Source organism: Pholis gunnellus (assembly GCF_910591455.1).
Source record: "Pholis gunnellus genome assembly, chromosome: 2".
Lineage (NCBI taxonomy): Eukaryota > Metazoa > Chordata > Actinopteri > Perciformes > Pholidae > Pholis > Pholis gunnellus.
In genome coordinates, this window is record NC_136536.1 from 3534881 (window position 1) to 3557731 (window position 22851).

Here is a 22851-nt window from a genome sequence, read left to right on the forward strand (position 1 = left end):
GACGACAAAAACACACAACACTCATTAAACAGCGTTACCTCAGCAGCTGCACATGCTGTGACCCCGGCCTGTGTGGTGTTTGACTGAGTGACTGACTGGGCTGAAAATGAGGCGGCAACAATTGAGCGTGTCACCGTCCTGCAGCTTGGAAATTGGATATGTTTTGGGTTAACACATGTTATATATCATCATGGAAACTCATCCGATGTCCCACCTTTTTAAAGCTGTTGCTTGTTAAATCTGCTGACCTTGTTGCAGCGTAGGTACATCCAAAGAGAAACCGATGACACGGAGAGATGTGGCTGTTAAAACTGTTTAGTATAAACGGGGTGGACAGTGGACACAATAAGTGACACGTTTATGCATGTTAGTTAATACGCCTGGTTGTCTTTGGATAGAGCCAGGCTAGCCTGGTGTTTGTGCTAAGCTAAGCTAACGGACTTCAGCTTCATAGTGAATGACCAGGTAGCCATCGCCTCATCTAGGCAAGGTGAAATGTATTTATAGAGCACATGTCTTACCCAGAGGCAACCTAAAGTGCTTCACAGATTACACAAGAAATGCATGATAAAAAAACCCAATAAAAGCAAGCAAGCACACAAAATAAAAACTATAAAAGCACACAGAACAAACAAACAAAATAGATAAATTAGATTTTAAAGAAACTGTGTTAAAAGCAATGGTAAACGGGTAGTTCTAGCACTCTTCTTTTTGTGTTTATACTGTGTATATATATTTATAGAGTACGGTATAGACCTGCTCTATATGAAAATTGTCTCAAAATAACTGTTTAACGTAAGCCTGTTTAGAAACTGAAGATGTGCAGTTTAGAAGTTGCAGGCATTAAGAACTTTTAGACTCGTACTACCGACTAAAAGTCAGGATATCTAGCCATATCTGCTATCTTGATTTTCTGATCATCCTTTCTAAAATCTGTCCCTCAAATGTTGAATTACTGGAGTTCACATAAAAACTTGTGTAGAAGCCTCCAAGTATTTATGAATACATGCTCTGTCCTCTGTGTTTGCAGGTGACTATGAGGAAGGACGTTGAGAGCCATGACTTTGGGTTCAGTGTATCCGACGGGCTCCTGGAGAAAGGGGTTTACGTCAACATGATCCGCCCCGATGGCCCCGCCGACCAGGCCGGGTTAAAACCTTTCGACCGCATTCTCCAGGTAAATCTCTCTTAAAGAAATGTGATACTTTGGGAAATTTGCTTGTTCGCTTTCTTGTTAGTTCGATGAGAAGATCAATACTACTCATGTCTGTACACTAAATATAAAGCTGCAGCTGATTAGCTTAGCATAAAAACTGTAACTGAGCTAAGCTAACCGCCTCCTGGCTTTATTGGAAAATATGCTTATTCACTTTCTTGCAGAGGGTTGCATGAAAATATTGACACAAATCAATCGAATGTGGAATCAGCGACTGTATCAGTGAATATAACAATATTCTGAATTTGTTATAGATCACCAAATTCTGAATATTGTCATGTTTGGAAGAATAGTGGACTATGAGTGTGCATGTAAACGTTGTCACTCTTATCTTTCCGTAACTATTCAGCACTCCATCTGTACTTTATAGATACATTTTCTGTACATAGACTAACATTTATAATACAACATTAGAAATACTCCCTCTCTCTATACATTTAAAAATCTGCTGAGTGTTGCATTATTTTTATGAAGTATTGGCTTTTTAAGAAATAGCTGTCGCTCAGCCATTTTTCTTTTATATGAAGGATGTTTTGTATTTTCTGTTTGTCTTTATGCTTCTCATGGCTCTTTGTCCTCACAGCTGCTCATAATTATTGGTGAAAGTTAAATTTAGCTTCAAGCAGAAACAATGCCTTTTTATAGGCAACATGAATGCAGTAGCATGATGAATGATTTTCTTTGATTGCAATCCTCTAGGTGAACCGTGTCAGGACCAGGGACTTGGACTGTTGTCTAACCGTGCCCCTAATTATAGAGGCAGGAGACGTCCTGGACTTGGTCATTAGCAGGAATCCTCTGGCAGCAGCAGACGCCGTGCTGCCCGACGACTGCGACGACCCCTTTAACTCACTGTTCTGCTTTCCGGAGCACAGGACCAACAGCATCGCCCTGTGACCCCCACCAACACAGACGCTAGCCCTTTTGAAGCACTGGGACCACACTCTCTCTCTCTCTCACATACACACACACACACACACACACACACACACAGACACACACACACGGGTTTATGTTTGTCACACTCACGCAGAGCATCCTCACAGAAACGGGTACAAAGTGCATGTGCTCACCGCTGCCGGTTTTAGTCACTGTGCTCACATGATGCAGTTCAGAGGAGGCTCTGGCTTCAGGGCAGCCCCCCCCTCTCCAGAGGCAAAGCCACATTTGGGTTATATAACTGCCTGAGCCAGGATGTCAACGCTTACGCCCCAAACGCTACACACACACACACACATGCACTTACTGCATAAATGTACCATCTTTTGCTTTAATGAGCTTGATGCTCACATTGCAAATAACTTTCTTTTTTTTTTTGCTGCACACAGCTGCACATGCAATTCTTTTCATGTATATATAAAACACACACGCGTATCTACACGTACAGGGTGTTGGTGGACTCATGGTCCAGGGCACATTGTGCTTATTTGCTTTATTTCAGCCACGAGTTGACTCACTGCCCTCGTTTCCAGTCTCTCCTCCACACTGCTGCCCGCCCCCAGAGAGCGGACAGTGCCTCCAAATAGACAGAATGCTCTCTGCTACTTTCCAAATATTCATGAGCTGTATTTTAAAGCCATTAACGGCTTAATACCAGGAATGCTTGTGAAGACACACTCTACCCTTTCTGTTTTTAAAGCGGGCGTCCCTTGACGGGTCAATAGTTCCAGAGATACTCCACAGATCTGTTGCATTTTAGTGTTTTTTTTGTTCCTGTCGGTTGACTTAGTTTCACTTTCTGCACTTGATACACATTTTTTTTGTTCACAGTTCATAACTCACTTTTTTTCCCCACGTTGCACTGTTTATATCTGCATCTCTGTATGCGGCATTACACCGGAATGACTTATGTGTTGGTAAGTGAATTGCATCCTTAACCAGAGGAGGATTAAATGCCTTTTCAATGTTCCGTGGTGAATGATTTTCTTGTTTTCTGTCTGGATTGATGTTCCTCTCTGAAGTAGCTGTTTCCCCCCACCGGTATCACGTAGCATGCATAGGGTTTGTCCTCGGAAAGTAGCTCTTCCTCATAACAAAACAGTACTGGGAGTAATCTTAGCTTGCTCCGATAGGATCTTTGTGAGAGTGCCCCCCCCCCCTTTTTTTTATCATGATGTTGTGTTTTTATAAAGCTTTTGTGTATTAAATCTGGCCTGCTGATCCAGCTGCCTCTCTGGAAACAAGAAACATGGATGTGAGATGGTTTTACCCGTTTAGAGCAGACTGATTAATCCTTGGGGCGATAACCTTTTCTTTTTATGTCTTATAGTAAATGTCATGTTGGAAAAGAGGCCTATTTTTAAGGTTTTGTATTAATTTATTGTCTTTATTTAGCTGTATAATGTATCATGGGTATGCAGTGTTCTTTTTTTATTTACAGTAAATGCACATTCAGTGTCGTGTCTTCATGTAAGCTGTGTGATACTGAATGTGGCTGCACATTGTTTAGTTCATTTCCACATCTTCCCTGATTTCTTTCAATGGAATCTGAAAGTTATTGGATATGATTTTATTTTTGTTTAATTTATTATAATATAAAATGTCTCTTTTTATGAGAATAAAGTTCATGAAACCATAGTTGATTTGGCTTTGGTTTCAAAGCACTAATGTTGTTTTATTTGGCTTTCGCCACTTGGATGACTCACACTGACCCAAAAGTGAGTCAACACTTGGATGTGACGCAATGTCTGTCCACCAGACCGAAATGTATCAAATTTATGGATTGTTGTGAAATTTGCTTGAATCTTGTTTCACTCTTGTAACAATGTTTGTTGCCCTGACCTTCATCTAGCTCCATCATCAGGTCAACATTACATTTGTCTAAATGTTTTGTGACCAAATACCTGCAAACATTGTGACTATCTCATCAGCCTCAAAGCTGCACTTTGTTTATTGCTACTTAGCAAATGTTAGCATGCTATCGTGCTTAACTTCATTGGTGAACATGGTAAACGCTATACCTGCCAGCATGTTAACATTGTCATTTTGAGTATGTTAGCATTGCAACGTTAGCATTTAGCTACAGCCTCACTGAGCCGCGAGCATGGCTGTAATAAGCTGGGAGCATAGCCTCTCAACGGCTCTCATCATGGCTATGGCTGAGCTGGCGGCTCGTAGCTAACAGTGCTAACTACGGCCTAAGTGCTGATGAAGCCAAAATTGTTTAACTGAAAAGGAAAGCAGAGGGTCTGCTACGCTTCAACAACAACTTCATTCTTTGCTCAGGTAGACCTTACTGCACTCTAGCTTTAGATAGCAAATAACTGTTTGCTGCTATATTAGTGCGCCAAATGTTGAATTTAGCGCCTTTTATAACAATCTGATGTTCAGAAAGTGAGCTTCAAACACTAAGTATGAGTGTTGACTCTTCACAGAAATGCAAGTCGAAATAACACGATTTCACCAAGTGCTTTTTCCATTAAGCATTTCTTTGCTCTCTCCTGTACTCTTGTTGATCATCCAGGTGACGTGAATTAAAGTCTTTGGGGGGTTCAGTTCCCCAAGGGCTAAGGCCGGACCGCGTGACACCAGAGACGTGACCAAATAAGCCAGTGCCATCTTTGTGGGTGAGATGTCAATGCAGTTCCCACCTGCTGGGGGGGGGTGTTAGATTGATGGTGGGACGGATGGCATGAAAAATGTAGGCCAAGTGTCAATGAGCCTTCACAGGAGCGGTCAGTCACGGAGTGGTCAGACGTGGGAGTCTGGTGGACATTGGTGATATCTGCTCAATGAAAGACGGTTAAATGAATATACATAGCTATTTCATGGGGGGAATCAAAATGTATCGTGATTTGTAGCACTTTATCAAAAGAGACGGTATTGACTGAAGGGGCATGATCACATTAATGGAGACGATACTTAGCAATGTTTGATTAGTGGGTCAAATCGGAAGCAACAGCCTTCACTAAACCAGAGACTAAAGGCTGCGCACACACATACCGAGTGTATGTAATTAAGTAATCTTGTAAGTTAAGAACCGATGCCCGCTAGAGAGCCTTTGCAGTTTAAGTAAATGGGGACGATATTGTTGATTGTCATAGTCTTCAACCAATCAGATCTTTAGTTTGACATCTTGGGCGTATTCTTTGACATGCCAGTGGTAACGAGGTAGCCTCCTAAGTACGTCTACATTAACGTGCGCCGTGATTGGTCAGTTGGCCAGCGTGACTTTTGTCAAACGGAAAGCTAGCTAGCAGATGTAAGAGAATTTATGACATTGACGTGATATTTTTAGCGTTTTGCTTGGTGTAGATCCTTTTTTTGTTTTACCTAGCTTCGTTTTTTTAACACTCAATGGCTGAAGGTGGAGGAGAAATGGATTTGGGAGTTACGGACTTTGTTAACAAAGAAAGGAGGATGGACTTTGTCTTTAAGTGAAGGCAATTTTGATAAGTGAACTGCTTTTGTTTTTACATCTGCAGTAGCGCTACTACTTGTCATTGTGTTAATTACATTGATTCTGACTTGTCCGTTAATGACGAAGCATCCCGTCATCGCGGGGTCATTTTGGATATTTGATTCTCTGTTTGAATCAGTAGGGAACAGCTAACTGCTGTTGTTTCCCCGCTTAGCCTCCCTGAACACATGCGGGGCTTCAGCTGTTTTTTGTTATTGTTCCGGGTTCAAAAGGTCACACTGCCCGTTATCTGATACGTGAGCGCAGTCAACCGAAAACATATTTCCCACAATTTAAGCTTCTGCATTTTCCGAATGCACTAATATTATTCAAACGTATTGTTTGGTTCGTAAGCCTCGTACCGAACGGTTTAATACGAATATGGGTATTGTTACGCCCCTAGAAACAAATAACAGTAGCTCAGTAGGGCAGCACAGATGGCCCAGGTATAAAATGCACGGCTTGCCACTGCAGTACACACATACTGCTGTGTACATCTCAGCTGCTGCTCTGCGGATCACTTCTATTGCATTGAAAAGTGTGTTTGGCTAACAGCTAACGGCACTACCAGTACACACATACTGCTGCGTACCTCTCCGCCTCTACTCTGCAGCTCGCTTTTAATTGTTTTTGACAGTGCGTTTGGCCCATTAGTTGCACACATCACCGGTTGTTAGTTGGCTTACTTTTATTGTCTCGTTAAGTGTGTTTGGCTAACCGCTAACAGCTAACGGGACTACCAGTAGACACTGCTGTACCTCTCGACAACTCGGCCACTGTGCAGACAGCTTGGTGAGTTTAATTTAGTTTTTGGCCTGATTGCATGCATACAGCACCGCTTGATTTTCAGTTTGAATGAAGTGTGTTTTGTGACACCTTACAGCCCATTCGTGTTGAGGGTTGTATTAATTTATTCACCCAATACAGCAGTGATCCTTGCAGACACACCTGGTGGAGATCTGCACTCTTCTGACTGTCCGCCTCCAAATCTAAATATTATGTTAATATTTAGAGAATAAAGAATTCTTAAGACACATAATCCAAAGAAAAAATGTTTATTTGTAATCTATATAGAAATGATGCAATGTGCATCTCAAAGGGGACAACTGTGAGACAAAAATACTTTGGTACACTTGAATCCAGACAAAGCAGCACGGTACTGTTGTGGCTACTGCACATGCTTCAGATTTTGTTTCTAACTGTGCAAGTTGTTGAATTATTGAACAATATTCTAAATTTAATGGTGCATTTTGAGCGAGCAGAGAATGCCATTGCGTCAATGAATAATGCACGCTGAAAAATTTAATCCTGGCTCACAACATAATTAATATTTAGAAAACAAATTGCTGAGTTTTCAGTAAAATGGTGATGGTGTTCATATGATGTACAGTATAAAATTGTTACAAAAAGGCATATGTGATTTACAAACAATTCAAATTCTACAATATAAATGCCTAAACCGAACATTAGAGACTAGAATCCAGTGGTAGTTCTGCAGAGCGCATCTGCTATTGTAATGAGCACAATGGAGAGAGCATCCAGGATGTTTAGAAAAAAGTTATGTTTTTACTTTTAAAGTGATCACAGATTCTTCTAAGAATATTTTATGTCAGATTTCTACTCTATTTGCATCATTGTCTTAGCAAGTAGACAACTAGATACTGTATATCAAATTTTACAATATCAAAAAGTTAGAAGCTAAAAATATTTCCTCCTGAAATTTGTTGCAAATGCAACTCCACATAACCGTGCAACAATCAAAAGAAATACTACAATAAAGGTGAAACGACATATAAAGTGCAAAGAGAGGTTTCAATAAATGCACTGGGACTGACTAGTAGTCACACAGGCTGTGTACAAATACTCTAAAAATGCCATTTCCCTTTTCTCCTTACTTCCTCTTCCCTAGCGTTTTTTTATTTTTCATTATGTGGTCTCATGTTTTTTGAGGATGGATTTCATTTGGATGGATGCATTTCTCACAGTATTTGGCCAAGGCCTTGTTCAACTTGTAACTTAAAAGGATGTCAAGCAAAGATTAACTCTTTACACTGCATAATTGCCACTTAACATGTTACAGATTTGTACTCTAAGAGACGTGGGTGGCTCACGTACATTCATTTTCACTGTAGGGGTGATCAACAACAACAACAACAAGATATTAGAAGTTAGCTTGGGCAACAAGACTCACACAATCACGTGAGGGTGTTTAGACGTCTTCTACCTTTCATGTGGTTAATTGCTCGATTAGTTTACTGAATTTATGTGAAATGAGAATTTCTTCTATTACACCAAAAGAAATAAAAAAAATAAAATTCCTCATCTCTTCTCCGGAATCAACAGAATGGTAGTAAACATTGAACATTTTCTATCTCAAAATACTTAACTGAGATCAGTGCCAACTACAGCAATAACAATTGTAACATCAACAATATCGATATAGTAAAAAATTAAAATAAAAATACAAGAGAAAAAATGAACATTACAACAATAATATATAACTCTCCACAGAGATCAAAACCAGAGTATCTCTAATGTGAATATATTTGACGATGTAAACCTACTATTATCAAAGTTAACAAATATGATAATAACACAGAGAAAGCACATCAATCTTATTCCTCTCACAGAGAGCGCTCACATTGTTGTTTCTACAATGGTGTGGGTGGGCTTGTTCAAGCCATTGTTCCCGTTTGGGTTCAGGGGCTGTGTCAGCTCGCTGGCCTTCAAGTTGTACTCTTTCGGGCGAGAGCTCACGCCTGACTTCGCCGGGGCTGCCACTGCTTTTATCCTCTGAGGGAAGGAGATGACAGATTAGAATAATGATCCTCACAAACTGGGGTCGGTTTAAGGCTCAAATGCTAAGTGGAAAACAACCTAATTCAACATCTGTATTTGTGCAATGTACAAAAAAACCCCTCAATGTTAATATAAAATTTCTCTTGCCAAGACCTGAGAAGAGAAGATCGACACCAGTTGCATGTATGAGCGCTAGATATGAAGCTACAGCCAGGAGACCTTAGCTTAGCTTAGCATAATAACTGTCATAGACAGCGACAATATTGAAGGGGAGGGTCAAGTGACAAACGGGGGAGTAGCCTAGCTAGCTCTACCGCTTTCAAGCTAATCTGCTAGCATGTTTACTACATTATTGGCTGAAAGTTTGACGATGTGTCTTAATTTTTTTAAATGGTACAATGGTGCTAATGTTAGCTAATATTAGCTAACTAACAATTCTGTGTCTGAATAACTACTAACTTTGGAGAGTATAACTAGCCATGAAACAATAGACCCACTGCAGGTCTATTAACAAGATTTGTTACTGGTAATTGTCTAAGAACAGTTGTGCTTCTTCACTGTTTACCTTCTGCAGTACAAGTAGACGTTAGCAAGCAATGCTACCAAAAACTAGCCAACTGACGTCTTCAGCTGTCTCAGTTGCTCATGTGACTCTTTTAAACTTTGATTTCTGTACCAATTAAGCAAACAAGAAGAAATGTGTTAATTTGTGAGCTTTAGAGGTGCTGATTGGTGGATTTTGTTACTTTCAGACAAAGCCAGGCTAGCTCTTTAAGCTAAGCTAACCACCTCCTGGATCGAGCTTCATATTTAGGGTACTGGTATATCAGAGCAATATCATCTAACTCTCTGCAAAAAAAGTAAATAAACGCATTTCTGCAAATTTCTATTTCTTTAAAAGTACTAAAAGTTCGAGCTCACCTCGATCAGGGGTCCCTCAGACTGTAAGATCTTGATGACCATCACCATGGGGATGCAGATCATGGAGGACAGGGCCAAACACCAGCCTACACCGATGGCCCAGTCCGGGTACTCATACACCTTGTTGTAGGTCAAGGGCTTGTACTTCACCAGGGAGAAGACAAAGCAGCCCTGGAAAACAAAAACACAAGCTTCAATTAGTACAAGTTGTACAGAACATTTCTTCAACAATATCTCGTGCAAGGCAATAAAAGGGACACGACGAAAAGCTGAGGCTCATCTCTCACCATGCAGAGGACGGGGGTGATTATGGTCCAGCTCCATTTCATCCATGCGTTTGGTCTGTAGCCAATCATATCCTCAATGCCATCGTAGAATTTATCCACTCCTATTCCAAAACAAAGAATTACATGAATGTAAGCATTTCTAAAAAAAATGTTTCAGCAAATACTGTAGATAAGATATGAGCAGTCTGTACTATTCCTGTGTTATTGCTTTGTTATTGCAGAAGGACCTCCATCTCTGCCTCTTATCTCTGGTGTCTGCCCTTAACTGCAGTATACATTTCCACTGGGTCACGTACCAAATACTGTTAAAGTACAAACAGTCTCGGCTTTGTCAGGTCATCACTTATCCTTCCTCAGAGTTTATTGTAGTTAACGGTGTGTTTTATGGCATCATTAAGTGGGTTGTGTGCAGTGCTGATGTTTATTATGCTCCTTTGTTAACAATAAGTTCTTCTATTCTGTTTTTAGTTCCTTTCTTAACATCTGGCGAGGGACTACGGATGGAGCGCAGTAGCTGGTGAGGTCCTTTGTGACGCTGCTACAGAAGTATCTTTTGTAGAGACGATTAAAAACAACAGTCTGGTTCACAACTGCTTTGACTTGCAATAGGTTGCATATGTCTATTGGCAGTGAAGACTTCAACCAAAGGGTGATTTTTCCTTCTCTATTTTTAGAGTCCTGAAGAGGTAACACTCTTCAGTATTCCACAAGAGATAAGCAAATATTCAAGAAAAGACTGAAATAAATATCTTATTTTGTGTAGGAGAAATGTACCTTTCATTTGTTTAATCTCTTCAAGCCCTTGAAATAAAACTTTACTTATTGATAAAACTGAAGGGGACAATTGACTGAAGCTGAGTCGAGTAAACTTCCTATAATTGGCTGAATTTTGTATTTGAAGTATTGTTAGGATATGGGGCGTTACTCCTGTCATGGTGTTACAGCCTGTGGATGTTGTGATAGTGGTAGTGATACATGGGTTGGGGGTGACCAGTTCAAAGCGGAAGTAATGGAGTAGAAAAAAATAAATGTAATATCTGGGTTTTTCTGAGCAGTTATTTGGGGAAACATACTTAGTGCAGTGGCGATTTGCCAGACAAAATCTAAACGCCCGATGGGTACGTGCTACACGCAGGCAAAAGAGGCCATTGTCCATGCAAAATGTTTGTGTTTCTTATCACATATTTCTCCAAAAACAAGCACACATAAGAACAATGAAATCATGGCTATTGCTGCCTTTCTTTGCTCTGGTAAAAAAACAAACAGAGGACCTCCCAGGTGCATGCTGGTCCCACACCTGCCTACCTACATATACACAACAGCAGGTGCCCACAGTGTTACCAGAAACGAAACAAATCTAAATAATAATGACACAAAAATATACTAAACAGGAAAATAAAAAAAATCCATAACAAACATAATCTAAATAAAGCAAACAATACTACTTGATATGAGTAAAACAACAACTACACTTCGCCTCACAGTCACAGAAGCATACATGTAGTGGCAGGTGCATCATTTATTGCAATTAACAGAATCAAGAAGTTTTGTAACAACACTTCTATTTGTGGAAGATGCAGCGTTGCTTTTAGTTTAAACGTTCATGCATTAATAATATGTAATCTGTTGGGAGGCAACCCCTGGATAGCCAATCACAATCCAACACCACCAACCCCCCCCCCCCCCCTCACCACGCCTCTTCTTGCAGTTAAAGTTATTTACTACTGACGTGGGAAGAACCACAAGGACACCTTTGTTTACCACCAAGAGACATCATTTGTGTTTTTTTCGCAACTGTTTACGATCATGACTTTGAAAAACGACACACAAGTTACTTCCACTTACCATAAACCCAGGCTACAGCGATGCATTCAAAGAATGCAACCCACAAAAGGCACACACCACTGGCTGCATAGTAGTCAAAGAGTTGAAACACATACATGCCACCCTGGAAAGAGAACAGAAAGGGGGGGGGGGGGGGGGCACACATTAATTATCTCTCTGATGTGTGTCGAACCGAAGAAAGTCACACAGATAGAAGCGGGTATTAAAGTGGGTGGTGGGGTGTTGAAAGCCGCGCGCCAGAATGCTGGCGCCCAACCAACGAAGGCAGAGTTCAACAGGTGCTGAGACGCCATTGAAGCACGGTTAACTGCTAAACGGAAAACGGCGTTCCAAATTTGTTCCATTCACGCACACACACACGTCATGTGACGTGAGCGGTGAATGTGGATAGGAGGCCATATTTGGTGGTGACAATGGGAGACAGCCGACGGTGGAGAGTGGAAAGTCTGTGGCGTTATCTCCGCCGTTGATCCGAGCACGCCGACTCCCACTTCTCCTTTTTTTGTTCTGAGCCGGATGAGCAGAGGGAAGTAGTGAAGTGACTGCTGGTGAACTTACTTTCGTTACCATGGCCAGCCCCAGGAGATAGCTCATGAAACACATCACGGCTATGAAGATCTCCCGTCGGTAACCCTTCCTGAGGAAGTTTGGATACAGATCCACAATGGAGGTGATCTGTCCTTCCACTTCAACAAACTGTGGGGACAAAAGCAACTGTTAAGTTCACAGCAGGGGGAAGGGGGGGGGGGGGGGGGGGAGAAAAAAGTTTCCTTCTGTGTTTCCATGCAGCTCTTGTTTTGTCTCCACAAACCAGTGATTACAGAATGAGAGCTGTCTTTGTTGAGCAGTAATGAGAATTTAAACAGGGCTCCTCTCTGCAGCTCTGGTTTGTCGCTACCAAGACACAACAGAAACGAAACAACAGAGCATCACTGTCTCCGTCTCCCCGTCCCTCCTCTCCTGCTCCCCTGTGTCTCCTCATTGCCTCGCAAGCTACATGATGTCGTAACGAAATCGTCCCTATTCACAAAGAACATGCTTCTTTGTTGCGCCCGGAAAAAAAAAAAAGCGAACAAAAAGCCCCTTACATAGCAGTGGCATGTATGTGTGAGCGACGTCGACAATATGTAGCATTCAGGACCACAAATCTGCATGAAATTTATGGTAAAAAAAAATGCACCCACACACACACACACACACTTACACACACACACTGTAACTGGCAGCATTTCGCTCATGGAAATAGCCTCATGTGTATTTACATGTGCTCAAATTTAGATTCTGATCTCGCAGTTGGCTCTGTGCAGGACTGAGTTAGCACAGGAGTAGAATTACACTTGGAAGGCAGGAAATGTGATACGACCGGCGAATCCCTCTGGTGCACACTTGTGTTTTGTCAATGCAGATTATCTGTCTTAATCGAAGCCCTGCCTCCTACCAAAGCTAGAAAACTTGCACACAAGCTATGATAATGACTATTAACTTCTAAAAAAACATAATTTGTGGTGTTACGGGGCATTATAAAGTGATACAATCCTCACTGCGGTCCAGTGTGACAGTTAAAAGGCCTTTGTGGGAACAGGCAGCTTTACTTGTCTGTTATCGAATACCTTGGAGACATTAGATGTGGATCAGAGACACTTAATGTGTTTTACACATCGGGACCGGCAGGAGCCAACTAAGCCACGGGACCTGGAAGGTCGTCCGCCTGAAATCTACTGACCTGGCTGTCGAGGCCCAGGAGCAGCAGCATGATGAAGAAGAGGATGGCCCAGAGGGTCGGCATCGGCATCATGGACACGGCTTTCGGGTAGGCGATGAAGGCCAAACCAGGACCTGGAGGGAGGACACACAGCAGGGACGGGGAGAAGGGGAGAAGGACGGGATTAATATTTCTATCTGATTTACAGCTTGGACGACATAAAGAGGATTTTAAAAAAGAAGAAGAAAAAAGACTGAGCTAGAGAAGCTGAGCTACTGCCAATAATCTACAAGATCTATATTTAAGATCTACAATTGTAATGTTATGTTATGGTTGTGTTAATATTCATATTAATATCATTGTGTACTCCCAAAAACTTTAATTAATGCCAATAATTTAAAGACGTGTTTATTCTTTGTGTGTTTGTGTGTTGAGTTGCTTTGAGGAAATATATATATTTTTTTGTCATACTTTAGTGTCCCGTCTGTTAAGTTGCAGGAAATATCAACAACCATATTCAACTCTGCATATCGTCTCTTTTACATTGTACATATTACATAACTGCCTCCTGTTTATACTGAATATTACACACCCAGACCATTCTACTGCACAGAGTATTCATTACATTCTGTTCATGCTGCTGCTTTACATTGTGTTTACATTTAACTCTAAATGCACGTTTGCTGCTGTTTGCATTATCTGGCAAGATCCTGATCTACATACTGTGAGCAGTAACAATAAAGTGGACTCTAAACTAAACAAAGCAGATGAGGACTGCAGCAAATGAAACATATCAACATAATAATAGTAATAATAATAATAATAATAGGAGCATGAGGCACAAAGTCAGCAATCACATTAACTTGTGCCTCAATCGAACAGCTGAGCAAAATGTTAAGTTATTTCTACATTAAAAAAGAATTGATGAATTTTTGTTCCGTGTTTTCATTTATGATGAAACATCTTGTATGTACACTCTAACATGCTATCACAGAACTCCTGTCATTGTCATACACTTTGTAGTTTGATTGTATTCAAGTTGCAGTCTTAAAGAAAGCAAGAGTTTAATTTGAAAGTGAACAGAGCGAGAAAAAACAAAAGTCAGAAGCGGTGTGGCGTCCACCTCAGGAGATCCACAGCTTGTTAACACAACTGGGCTTGCAGTGCAGTGCTGCTGGTCAGAAATATCACACTCAGGGTGTCAGTGTACATACAGTAGAGTACAGTCAGTGCTGGGCCAATCTTCTTAGCAATGTCCTCTGGTCAAAAAGATGTGACGCTACTAAAATGAGGAGAGCAAGCTTTTGTTTTTTTCAAGGAGGACATTTCAGCATCATCGTTTCCGAGACTTGAATAAACTACTTGATCCCCCCCTCCCCCCTCTCCTCATTTAAAATATGCTGGACTAGCTCTTTTGATAAGTTTCCAATTGTCTTTTCTTTTTTTTTTGTTGGGTTGTTTTCTTTGGCAACAGCGCCCACCATCGCTGCTGCCATCACCTTGGACCCTCGTACCTGACTCTGCCACATCGGCAATGTCCACCCCTTGTTCTTGTGCCATGAAGCCCAGGACGGAAAATATTGCGAAGCCAGACACAAAACTGGTACCGCTGTTGAGGACTCCCAGCAGCAAACAGTCCCTATGTCACACATATGTCATGGAGGTTGTTAATGACACACAGGCGGAACCGAAGTTCCCATTTTCTTTTCACGCAACCGTCTCTGACACGAGTTGCTGTCACTACTACAGTCCCCACTCTCTCCCCCCCCCCAACTCACACACAACTCACCGGTAGCAGTTGTATCTGTATTTGTTGTAGCTCCCCAGCGACGTCATGGCTCCCAGGCAAATGGCGTAGGAGAAGAAAATCTGGGTTCCCGCGTCGATCCACACCTGAGGAGACAGAGGAACGGGTGGTTTTCACAGTGGTTTTCCAGAATAGATGAGGTCAGCCTGTTTATGAAATACCTTTTGACCCTGATGTGCACAGTGTGGTTCAAGTGTTACATTTGTGATTGTAGTGAATTTGTTAAGTTTACATTATTTTAGTTATTTCCCATGAACATGGAAGTGCTTTTATTTTGAAAAGACAGACACAGTTTATGGAAGGAAATTGACAGAAAGGAAAACAGTGCTGGGATGTTAAGGCAGAGATAAACAACACAAAGATAACCAAGTAATAAAGACAAACAGGGATATAATAATGTGAGTTTAGCTCCATTAGAGAGGGCAGCAAGTTGGTAAATGTATTTGCGTGTATCTGGTAATTTGAGTTTGTTTGTGTAATTTGCAAAGTTTTTTGCAAATTCTTTGCAAATTTTCTATTGATAAAGAAGTTCAATGTACTTTTTTTCTTCTGTTTGTTTAATTTCCCGAATTAGCTCTGTCGTTGAAGTTAATGTCAAACAGAATAAACTGCATTAGATCATCAGTCCAAGTCCCTAAATTTAGCAAGAAGGTCGGCAAGTCTGCAGCACTGGCAGCCCCTTCAGGCCTCCCTCCAAAAGCCACCCCCCCCTAAAAGTTTCATTATGAACATAAACAACCAACATGGCTACTGTTATTACTCACAGCTGTCAAGCTAGAAGCTTGAGGATCATTCCTGTACCATTCATTTTGGAGTCGTGTTTCTGGCTTCATGATGAATGTCCAGTCCAATATTTACTCCACTCTTTGCTCTGTTTTTGGTCTCATCCTGAAGGAGATATCTGCCTCTTAAGCAGCTAAACGTTTCACTATGTTCAGCAGCTATCACGAGGAGCAGAGATCTTTCACTGCAGCCAAAAAACGACACTGATGAGAGCGGCGAGACGGAACCAAAACAGTAAAGTTGCAGACCAGAAAACCAAACGCTGAAAGATGCTACAAGTTGAGTCATAACTCCCTGTGGGTACGAGTGACCACTTTTACACATAAGTAGTCATGTGACCCATTGCTAATATAAAGATATTGATACTATTAATTAAATAGAGCAACAATGCAATAACAGTTACCACAATTTCCACATTGGCAAACGCTTCTACAAGGAGTCCAAAACAGAAGATATTTTGAATGCACACGTAGCAGTGGTGACATGGTGCCATTGATTTGATCTGAAACCTCATGAACAACATTAACTCTGTGAAACATAGTCAAATGTCTATTTTTTCCAACTGCACAGGACACATGGGGGGCTAGCCGATCCAAATATGCGTGCTTGGTTTTGATGTTAATCCAATCACTCATGATAAATTATGTAATCGAGTTATATGACAACACACTGGCGCGTAAAACTACACATCTACACTACTACAGTGGTTTAGATATTGAGAGTTAGATGAGAAGATTGATGCCGAGTCAATATCCATCTGTTAAATATGGAGCTACAGGCAGCAGCCAGTTAGCTTAGCTTAGCATAAAGACTGGAAACTGGGGGAAACAGCAACCGTGGCTCTGTCCAAAGGTAACAAAATCAGCCTACCAGCGCGTCTAAAACCCACATATTAACCCATTATATATTGGTTGTTTAAAAAAGCAAAAGCGACACATTGTGGTTGTATCGGGGGTTATGTCAAAACTATTTCTTTATGTCAAAACTATTTCTTGCGAGGCCACTTCCTGAAGTCACTGTGACAACGCAACATTTTTACACTTGGGTTGCACAGATTAACAGATGAAACGTGTTAATTAGTGAGCTTTAAGGGGACTGGTAGGTGGATTTGGGTCAGAGCCCCGCTAGCTATTTCCAGTCCTTATGCTAAGCTAGTTGGCTGCCAGCTCTAGTTTCATATTTAGCATACAGAACTGAAAGTGGTATCAATTTTCTCATTTAACTCTCAGCATGAAATACAACACAACGAGGCTACTATTCGAGCTTATGACTTTCTCATTTAGCCACACGCTGACTCGTGTCCAAGTTGTAGGACTCATTCCTGCAGCACTCTATCACAGATGAAGAGGAGAAGAAGAAGAAGAGTTCTTGATCCTACCTCTGGGTCTTGTAGGCGGGTCAGGTTGGGGTAAAGGTAGAATTTGATCCCTTCAGATGCCCCAGGCAGGGTCACTCCACGCACCAACAGCACAATCAGCATCACAAATGGGAAGGTTGCTGTTATGTACACCACCTAGACAGGACAACGGAACAATTAGTCAAAATACTGAGCAGCTGTCATGCACTTATGACGCATCACCCTTGAGATATATATAATGGGATAAAAACACTACTTCCTTTTGGAAGTTCTCATTTCTAACTTGTGTTTTTTCCGACTGCAGGTCAAGAGAAACATCGTTCTTGTTGTTCCCACTAATGTACTTGTTTTTGTAGCAAGTTTTACCGCCGCTTTGGCATCACTGAACGCCTCAAGTTGAAAATAATTCCTCTCAGAGCCATGAAGTGCCCAACTTCATTAGCATTTCTTTCTCGTTGTGGTGACTTTTTCCTGGATGCCTGATGCAAAATGACTTTACCAACTGTAGTCACTGTGAATTGGTGCTGTACTTGACATTTCAAGTCCTTTTTTTTAAAATTTATTTAAACTGTACTATTAACTATGAGACGGTTCGCTTTTTTTCAGGACTTTTTCCAACGATGACCTCGCTCCATACACAAATATGTTCATCTCTGTGGAAGTCTGATTCAAAAGACGTGCAGTCTATGGCTGTAACTCACCTATGAAACCATCTCTCACATGCTTAGACATTCTGACGCCGCCGGTTCTAAATACTCTCGTACATAAACTGCCATTTGAACGTTAACGTGATCCTGAATTAACCCGATTTGGGGAGCTCTGATAGGTAGCCAAATAGTTCATTCTCTTAAGGACAAAACAAGATTTTCCAGGACTTTTTCACTTTTTCTCTCATTTTCCATGTGTTTTCCATGACTGGAAGATCGGTCAACTGTTTTCCAGGTTTTTCCAGAACGCGTGGGAAACCTGATACAGCAGCCTACAGACATCATGATGAGGGTTTCAGATGCATGCCCACAGGAGTCGGACGCTGTGCATTACACTGCATAAAGGCTTCTCACTGCAATTTGGCTTTAGGTTAATCATTTTAATGCACACTAATCACAACAATGCACCTTGCGTTACATGTGAAAGTAAACCCACAAAAAGAGCTTAACAGTTCTGAATTTTTCCACCCAGAGCTCGTCTCGTTGGCCCTGACCCAGTTTCTGACAGAAACAGAGAGGAGGCTGAGCAGTCGATGTTTTACCGCCGACAGTGAGTCTGGCCAGCAACAAACTTCCAGGACAGCGCAGAAGCTCGTGCCACTAAATCAACCAAATTAACTGCTTTCCGAGCATGTGGCTTTCCTCTAAGCAACAGTAAAAAAAAAAAAAGAAGAAGTAAAGGCCAAACAGCAACCAGGCAACACAATAAGAAACAGGACGCGTCTCACTTTCCCCGTGGACTTGACTCCCTTCCAGATGCAGAAGAAGCAGATGACCCACACTGCGAGGAGACACAGGGCCAGGTCCCACTTAATGGGCCCGATGTCCTCGATCCCACTGGAGATGCTCAGCACGTTGCGTCTGCAGAGGAGACAGAGACGCACAACAGCTTAATGGCGGTTTGATATGGGATCGCGTGACAACCCTGATAAAAGTGGAGATCAAACAGAGACATGATGCAGCCTGCTCTGTTCGGCTGCTCTGGCCTGTCCAGCCTCAAGGCTTTAACATTGAAGTGTGGTTATGCTGCATGAATATTTTTAGTGTAGAGTCGTTCATTGTGATGAATTACCTGCAAATTCAAACCTGTAACAAAGCAAACGGGCAAACTAAAGTCAAAGTTTGTGGAGCTGCATTTAAAGTCCCATTCAAACAGAAGTTAGAGCGTCTTTTGCTTCCGTACTGTTACATATTCCCCCAAAAAATGAATATTTGATCGATGTACAGTAACAAGGGATTTAAATCCTTTGTATTTCATTGGACCACAAAAAAGTGGGTGGGCTTAGAATGTAGCGGAGCATCTTTGCTTACGTAAGCACACTTCATTGTTTTTTTACATGAAGAAAATATCATTTTGACATAAAAATACATAGAATTTGTGGATATATTGTTAACTAGATGCACAATATGTCCGGGGATCTCATCTTAAAGGGTTAAAAAGTTGTTTTTCATTTCATTCTGCTGCACAAATACAGTTTGAGATAAACTGTCAGAAAACTAAAAGTAAACGGTGCCTTTTTTGTAAGAATTGTTCAAACACATTTTTTGCAAGCAAGATAAAGATGCAGGGTAACGAAAGTATATTCACGAGTGTTAGTGTGCATGTGTGTCATTTAATACTCACTCCCAGAACTCGGTGACGGGGGAGGTAAAGTTGGTCATGTTGGCTGCGAGCCATAAGGTCTTGTTCCTGCGGACCGTGTCCTCTATGCAGAATTCTGTGTTCCAGGGCTGATTGCATTTGGCCCAGGGGAGCTCCGGCTGAAAGCACTGCAACAGGTAGTAGAGTCCCCAGGCCAAGATCACGATGTAGTAGACGTTCAGCAGAGACACGATCACCACAGAGGCGTAGCCGATACCTGGAGAGGGGACGGGAAAGAAGGTTTGTTTAACATTAAGCTTTTATGTTTCTGGTCACCTGATGGATGTAGTCCACTCTCTTTTAGCTCTGATTTTGGTCTCCACTAACTCCAGAAATATTCTTCTGTGTGGTTTTGTCACTACGAGCAACACTCGCGCAAGTAGTCACGTAATCTGCTGTTATTTGTAATCCAAATAGTGATAATATCGCTTTAACAGCAGTTGAAAAAATCTTGTTTTATTTATTATTAAGTTTAACTTCATGCCTTGCTCATAGACTTTGTATAAGAAGTGGACGTTGTCACTGGGACGTCACCCACTGGTTAGTGGACCATCGTTTTGAAGCCTCGAATTTGACATCTTGGTTTTTGCAACCAGAAGTGACACAAGAGGGTGGAGCCAAGTTCAACTGAACACTGAATAAGAACATTTTAAGCGACCAACAATGTAACAATTAACTTTCATGAAGTGAAAACACACTGTGAAAGGGTCAAAACACGGACAACGGCGTGGTAGAGACCTGTCAATCACAAGATAGCCCCGCCCTAAAGCATCCCCTGCTTTATGGTCTGTTTGACTCTAAATGGACCATAGTTTACTAAATGAACATCATGCTGTATTGAAGAAGACTTGAAACTAGAGATTGAGACCATAAACTCATGTTTACAATGTTTACTGAGGTAATAAATCAAGAGAGAAGTAGAGTCATTTTCTCATAGACTTCTAAACAACCAGAGGAGTCGCCCCCTGGTGGACATTAGAGAGAATGCAGCTTTAAGACACTTCAGCTTCACTTCTCAGAACCGGAGGTTGGCCTTGCTCCAGTGATGAAGAAGTGTACTTCTGACTACACACAACCACACCCACTACTGACCCTGGGTGTAGATTTTCAGCCTGGTGGTATATAACTCTTTACAGAAGATTATGGCCGAACAACTTTAAAAGCCGTCACGAACACAAATGACTCTCTTCATCAGCTCAACAAGGGGGAAAGCGCCCTGAGCTCGACTGCTATCTACTGTTATAATGTCCTTAGTGTTTTAACACTAACACTATTAGTTGACTTTGCACGAACCTGGACACAGAAATCCTCGGTACTCTTCAACTGCTCAGGAGTATTTTTAAACTCATATCTGTCGCCCCCACCGCCTCGTTCCCACATACCAAATGCAAACTGATGGACAAGTCAATGATGTGACAGGTGTGTGTGTGTGTGTGTGTGTGTGTGTGTGAAGATGGGGAGTGGGGAGAAGTGGGGGGACAATGAGGAGGTTTGTGATTGGTCAGATTTGCGGCCACTTGTGTCTCAGCGCTCCCTGAATAGCGGAGACCGTCAGCAGCTGCTGGAGATCCGGTAAAAGGAACGGCTTCCTCTCTTTTCATGTCGCGTTTGTGAACACGAGCGAGAGCGTGACGGCGGCAGCTGAAGGCGCGCTGCCTCGCGGCTTGTCTTCAGCTGTCACTCAAGAGGCCGACGGTCGCAATGAACTTCTGAGTGTCTTAAAGTATCAGTAGCTTATTGGTGACCTCAGGTCAAAAGAACCCGACCTTGACAACGCAATCACGGTATTTATAACGCATACATCCTTTAAGTTGACACCAAACACTGCTGTTCCCATCGCGAGGCGGCTTTCTTTCTTTCGCTGGTCTGTTTCAACGGAACACAATCACTTCGTTACACTCACAAAATCTGTAATGCAAGGATGGCTTTGTGTTTTAGAGCGTGGTGTTTATGTTTTATGTAAAAGTGTGTGTGTGTGTTTGTAAAAATCATTCATCCTGATAGATACGTTTATTTCTTATTTTAATGTTTGTTAATGGTGTTTTATATATATATTTATATAATCTTTATATTTACACCATCCTGTTTGTGCTTTACGTTTATTCGTCCAGCTTTGTTGTCTTTGTCTCTAACTGTTATTTCTATCTCTATTGACTCTTTTATCCCCAGGACAGCTACACACATGTACACATCCCTGAACAACTCTTCACTTTAAATAGACACTTAACGCTTTAATAACAGACTTATTTTAACATACTCTCGTATTGTTTGTTTGTTTATCATATTTTATTGTAAATGTTCATATTTTTTCATTTTTAATTACTTTTTGTACTCCTGCGCTGTGCTTATTGTCACGCACCAATCAAAAAGACAAAGTCGTTGTGTGTGCAAACATGCTCGGCCATGAACAAGTCAAATTTAAACTTATACTTAAAGCTGATTGTGAGTCGTATTCCTTCTTTACTGTGACTTTCACGTAACACAAAGCAGCCTAATGAAGTAAAACTGGTTCAATTACATAGGAAGGGAATTCATGTTGAATACAGATGAAGACTGGACTGAAACAGGAAGAACATCAGGGCGGGATTCTCGTTTTGTCAAATGATGCCCTGCAGCGTTAAATATTGAATGATCTTGTGAGGGATGGTTTGAGCTGTGATGCAGAGCCTTTGTTTCTCTGTCTGTATGTGTGAATGCGTGCAGCGTTTGCGTGCTTGGACTGACCAGTGAAGATGGGGCAGATCTTGGCCCAGCAGGTGATCCCTCCCTCTGAGGTGTACTGGCCCAGTGCGACCTCCAGGAAGAACACCGGCAGGCCGCCGCCAAACAGGAAGATGAAGTAAGGGATGAGAAACGCACCTGGGGGAGAGGGGGCGGATATAGAAAGTGAGACATCTCCAACGATCACCAGCTTACGATTCATTGGCTTAACACTCTGTCCTGTATCTTCAAGCCTACCTCCGCCATTTTTATAACAAAGGTAAGGGAATCGCCAGACGTTTCCTAATCCGACGAAGCCTCCGGCCACGGACAGGACAAAGTCGAGCTTGCTGGCCCACTTCTCCCTCTGGGGAGCCTTGCCTTCGGCCTCGTCCTCGGCCCGCGTGCCGGGACTCTTCCCCGGTGACGGTTTCAGGGTGTCCTTGTGGAAGTCCTTCAAGCATTGGAGCTTCTCTTTTTGTGCCATGCTGTGGACAGACACAGATAGGGCGGGGTCAGACAGATAGGGCGGGGTCAGACACAGATGTGGGCGGGATCAGACCCATATGTGGGCGGGGTCAGACCCGGATTTGGGCGGGGTCAGACACGGATGTGGGCGGAGCTTTAGGGAGATAATGCCGTCTCCTGATTGCGTTCCAGCGTGCGGTGTAACCGCTGAGTAGCCT

At 42.0% G+C, this 22851-nt stretch overlaps 2 protein-coding genes across 3 annotated transcripts in view; one reads left to right on the forward strand and one right to left on the reverse strand.

Annotated features, from left to right (window-relative positions):
- Positions 1-2113, forward strand: part of LOC306709100 (glutamate receptor-interacting protein 2-like) — a gene marked incomplete at both ends in the record, with an annotated part of 34249 nt that extends 32136 nt beyond the window's left edge. The window contains 2 exons of the mRNA XM_079177130.1: positions 1031-1177; positions 1916-2113. Of these exons, the coding sequence (XP_079033256.1) occupies positions 1031-1177; positions 1916-2113 (345 nt within the window). The remainder of the gene's footprint in view (positions 1-1030; positions 1178-1915) is intronic.
- Positions 2114-6654: 4541 nt separating this feature from the next.
- Positions 6655-22851, reverse strand: part of LOC306704770 (sodium- and chloride-dependent taurine transporter-like) — a 20651-nt gene continuing 4454 nt past the window's right edge. For both annotated transcript variants that reach the window (XM_079171287.1, XM_079171286.1), the window contains exons 2-14: positions 22424-22653; positions 22190-22324; positions 19448-19682; positions 18552-18684; positions 17138-17272; positions 14959-15062; positions 14684-14808; positions 13191-13303; positions 12026-12163; positions 11468-11570; positions 9623-9723; positions 9336-9506; positions 6655-8408 (exon numbers count right to left, since the gene is read on the reverse strand). In XM_079171287.1, the coding sequence (XP_079027413.1) occupies positions 8253-8408; positions 9336-9506; positions 9623-9723; positions 11468-11570; positions 12026-12163; positions 13191-13303; positions 14684-14808; positions 14959-15062; positions 17138-17272; positions 18552-18684; positions 19448-19682; positions 22190-22324; positions 22424-22652 (1878 nt within the window). In that variant the 5' untranslated portion in view covers position 22653 and the 3' untranslated portion in view covers positions 6655-8252. The remainder of the gene's footprint in view (positions 8409-9335; positions 9507-9622; positions 9724-11467; positions 11571-12025; positions 12164-13190; positions 13304-14683; positions 14809-14958; positions 15063-17137; positions 17273-18551; positions 18685-19447; positions 19683-22189; positions 22325-22423; positions 22654-22851) is intronic.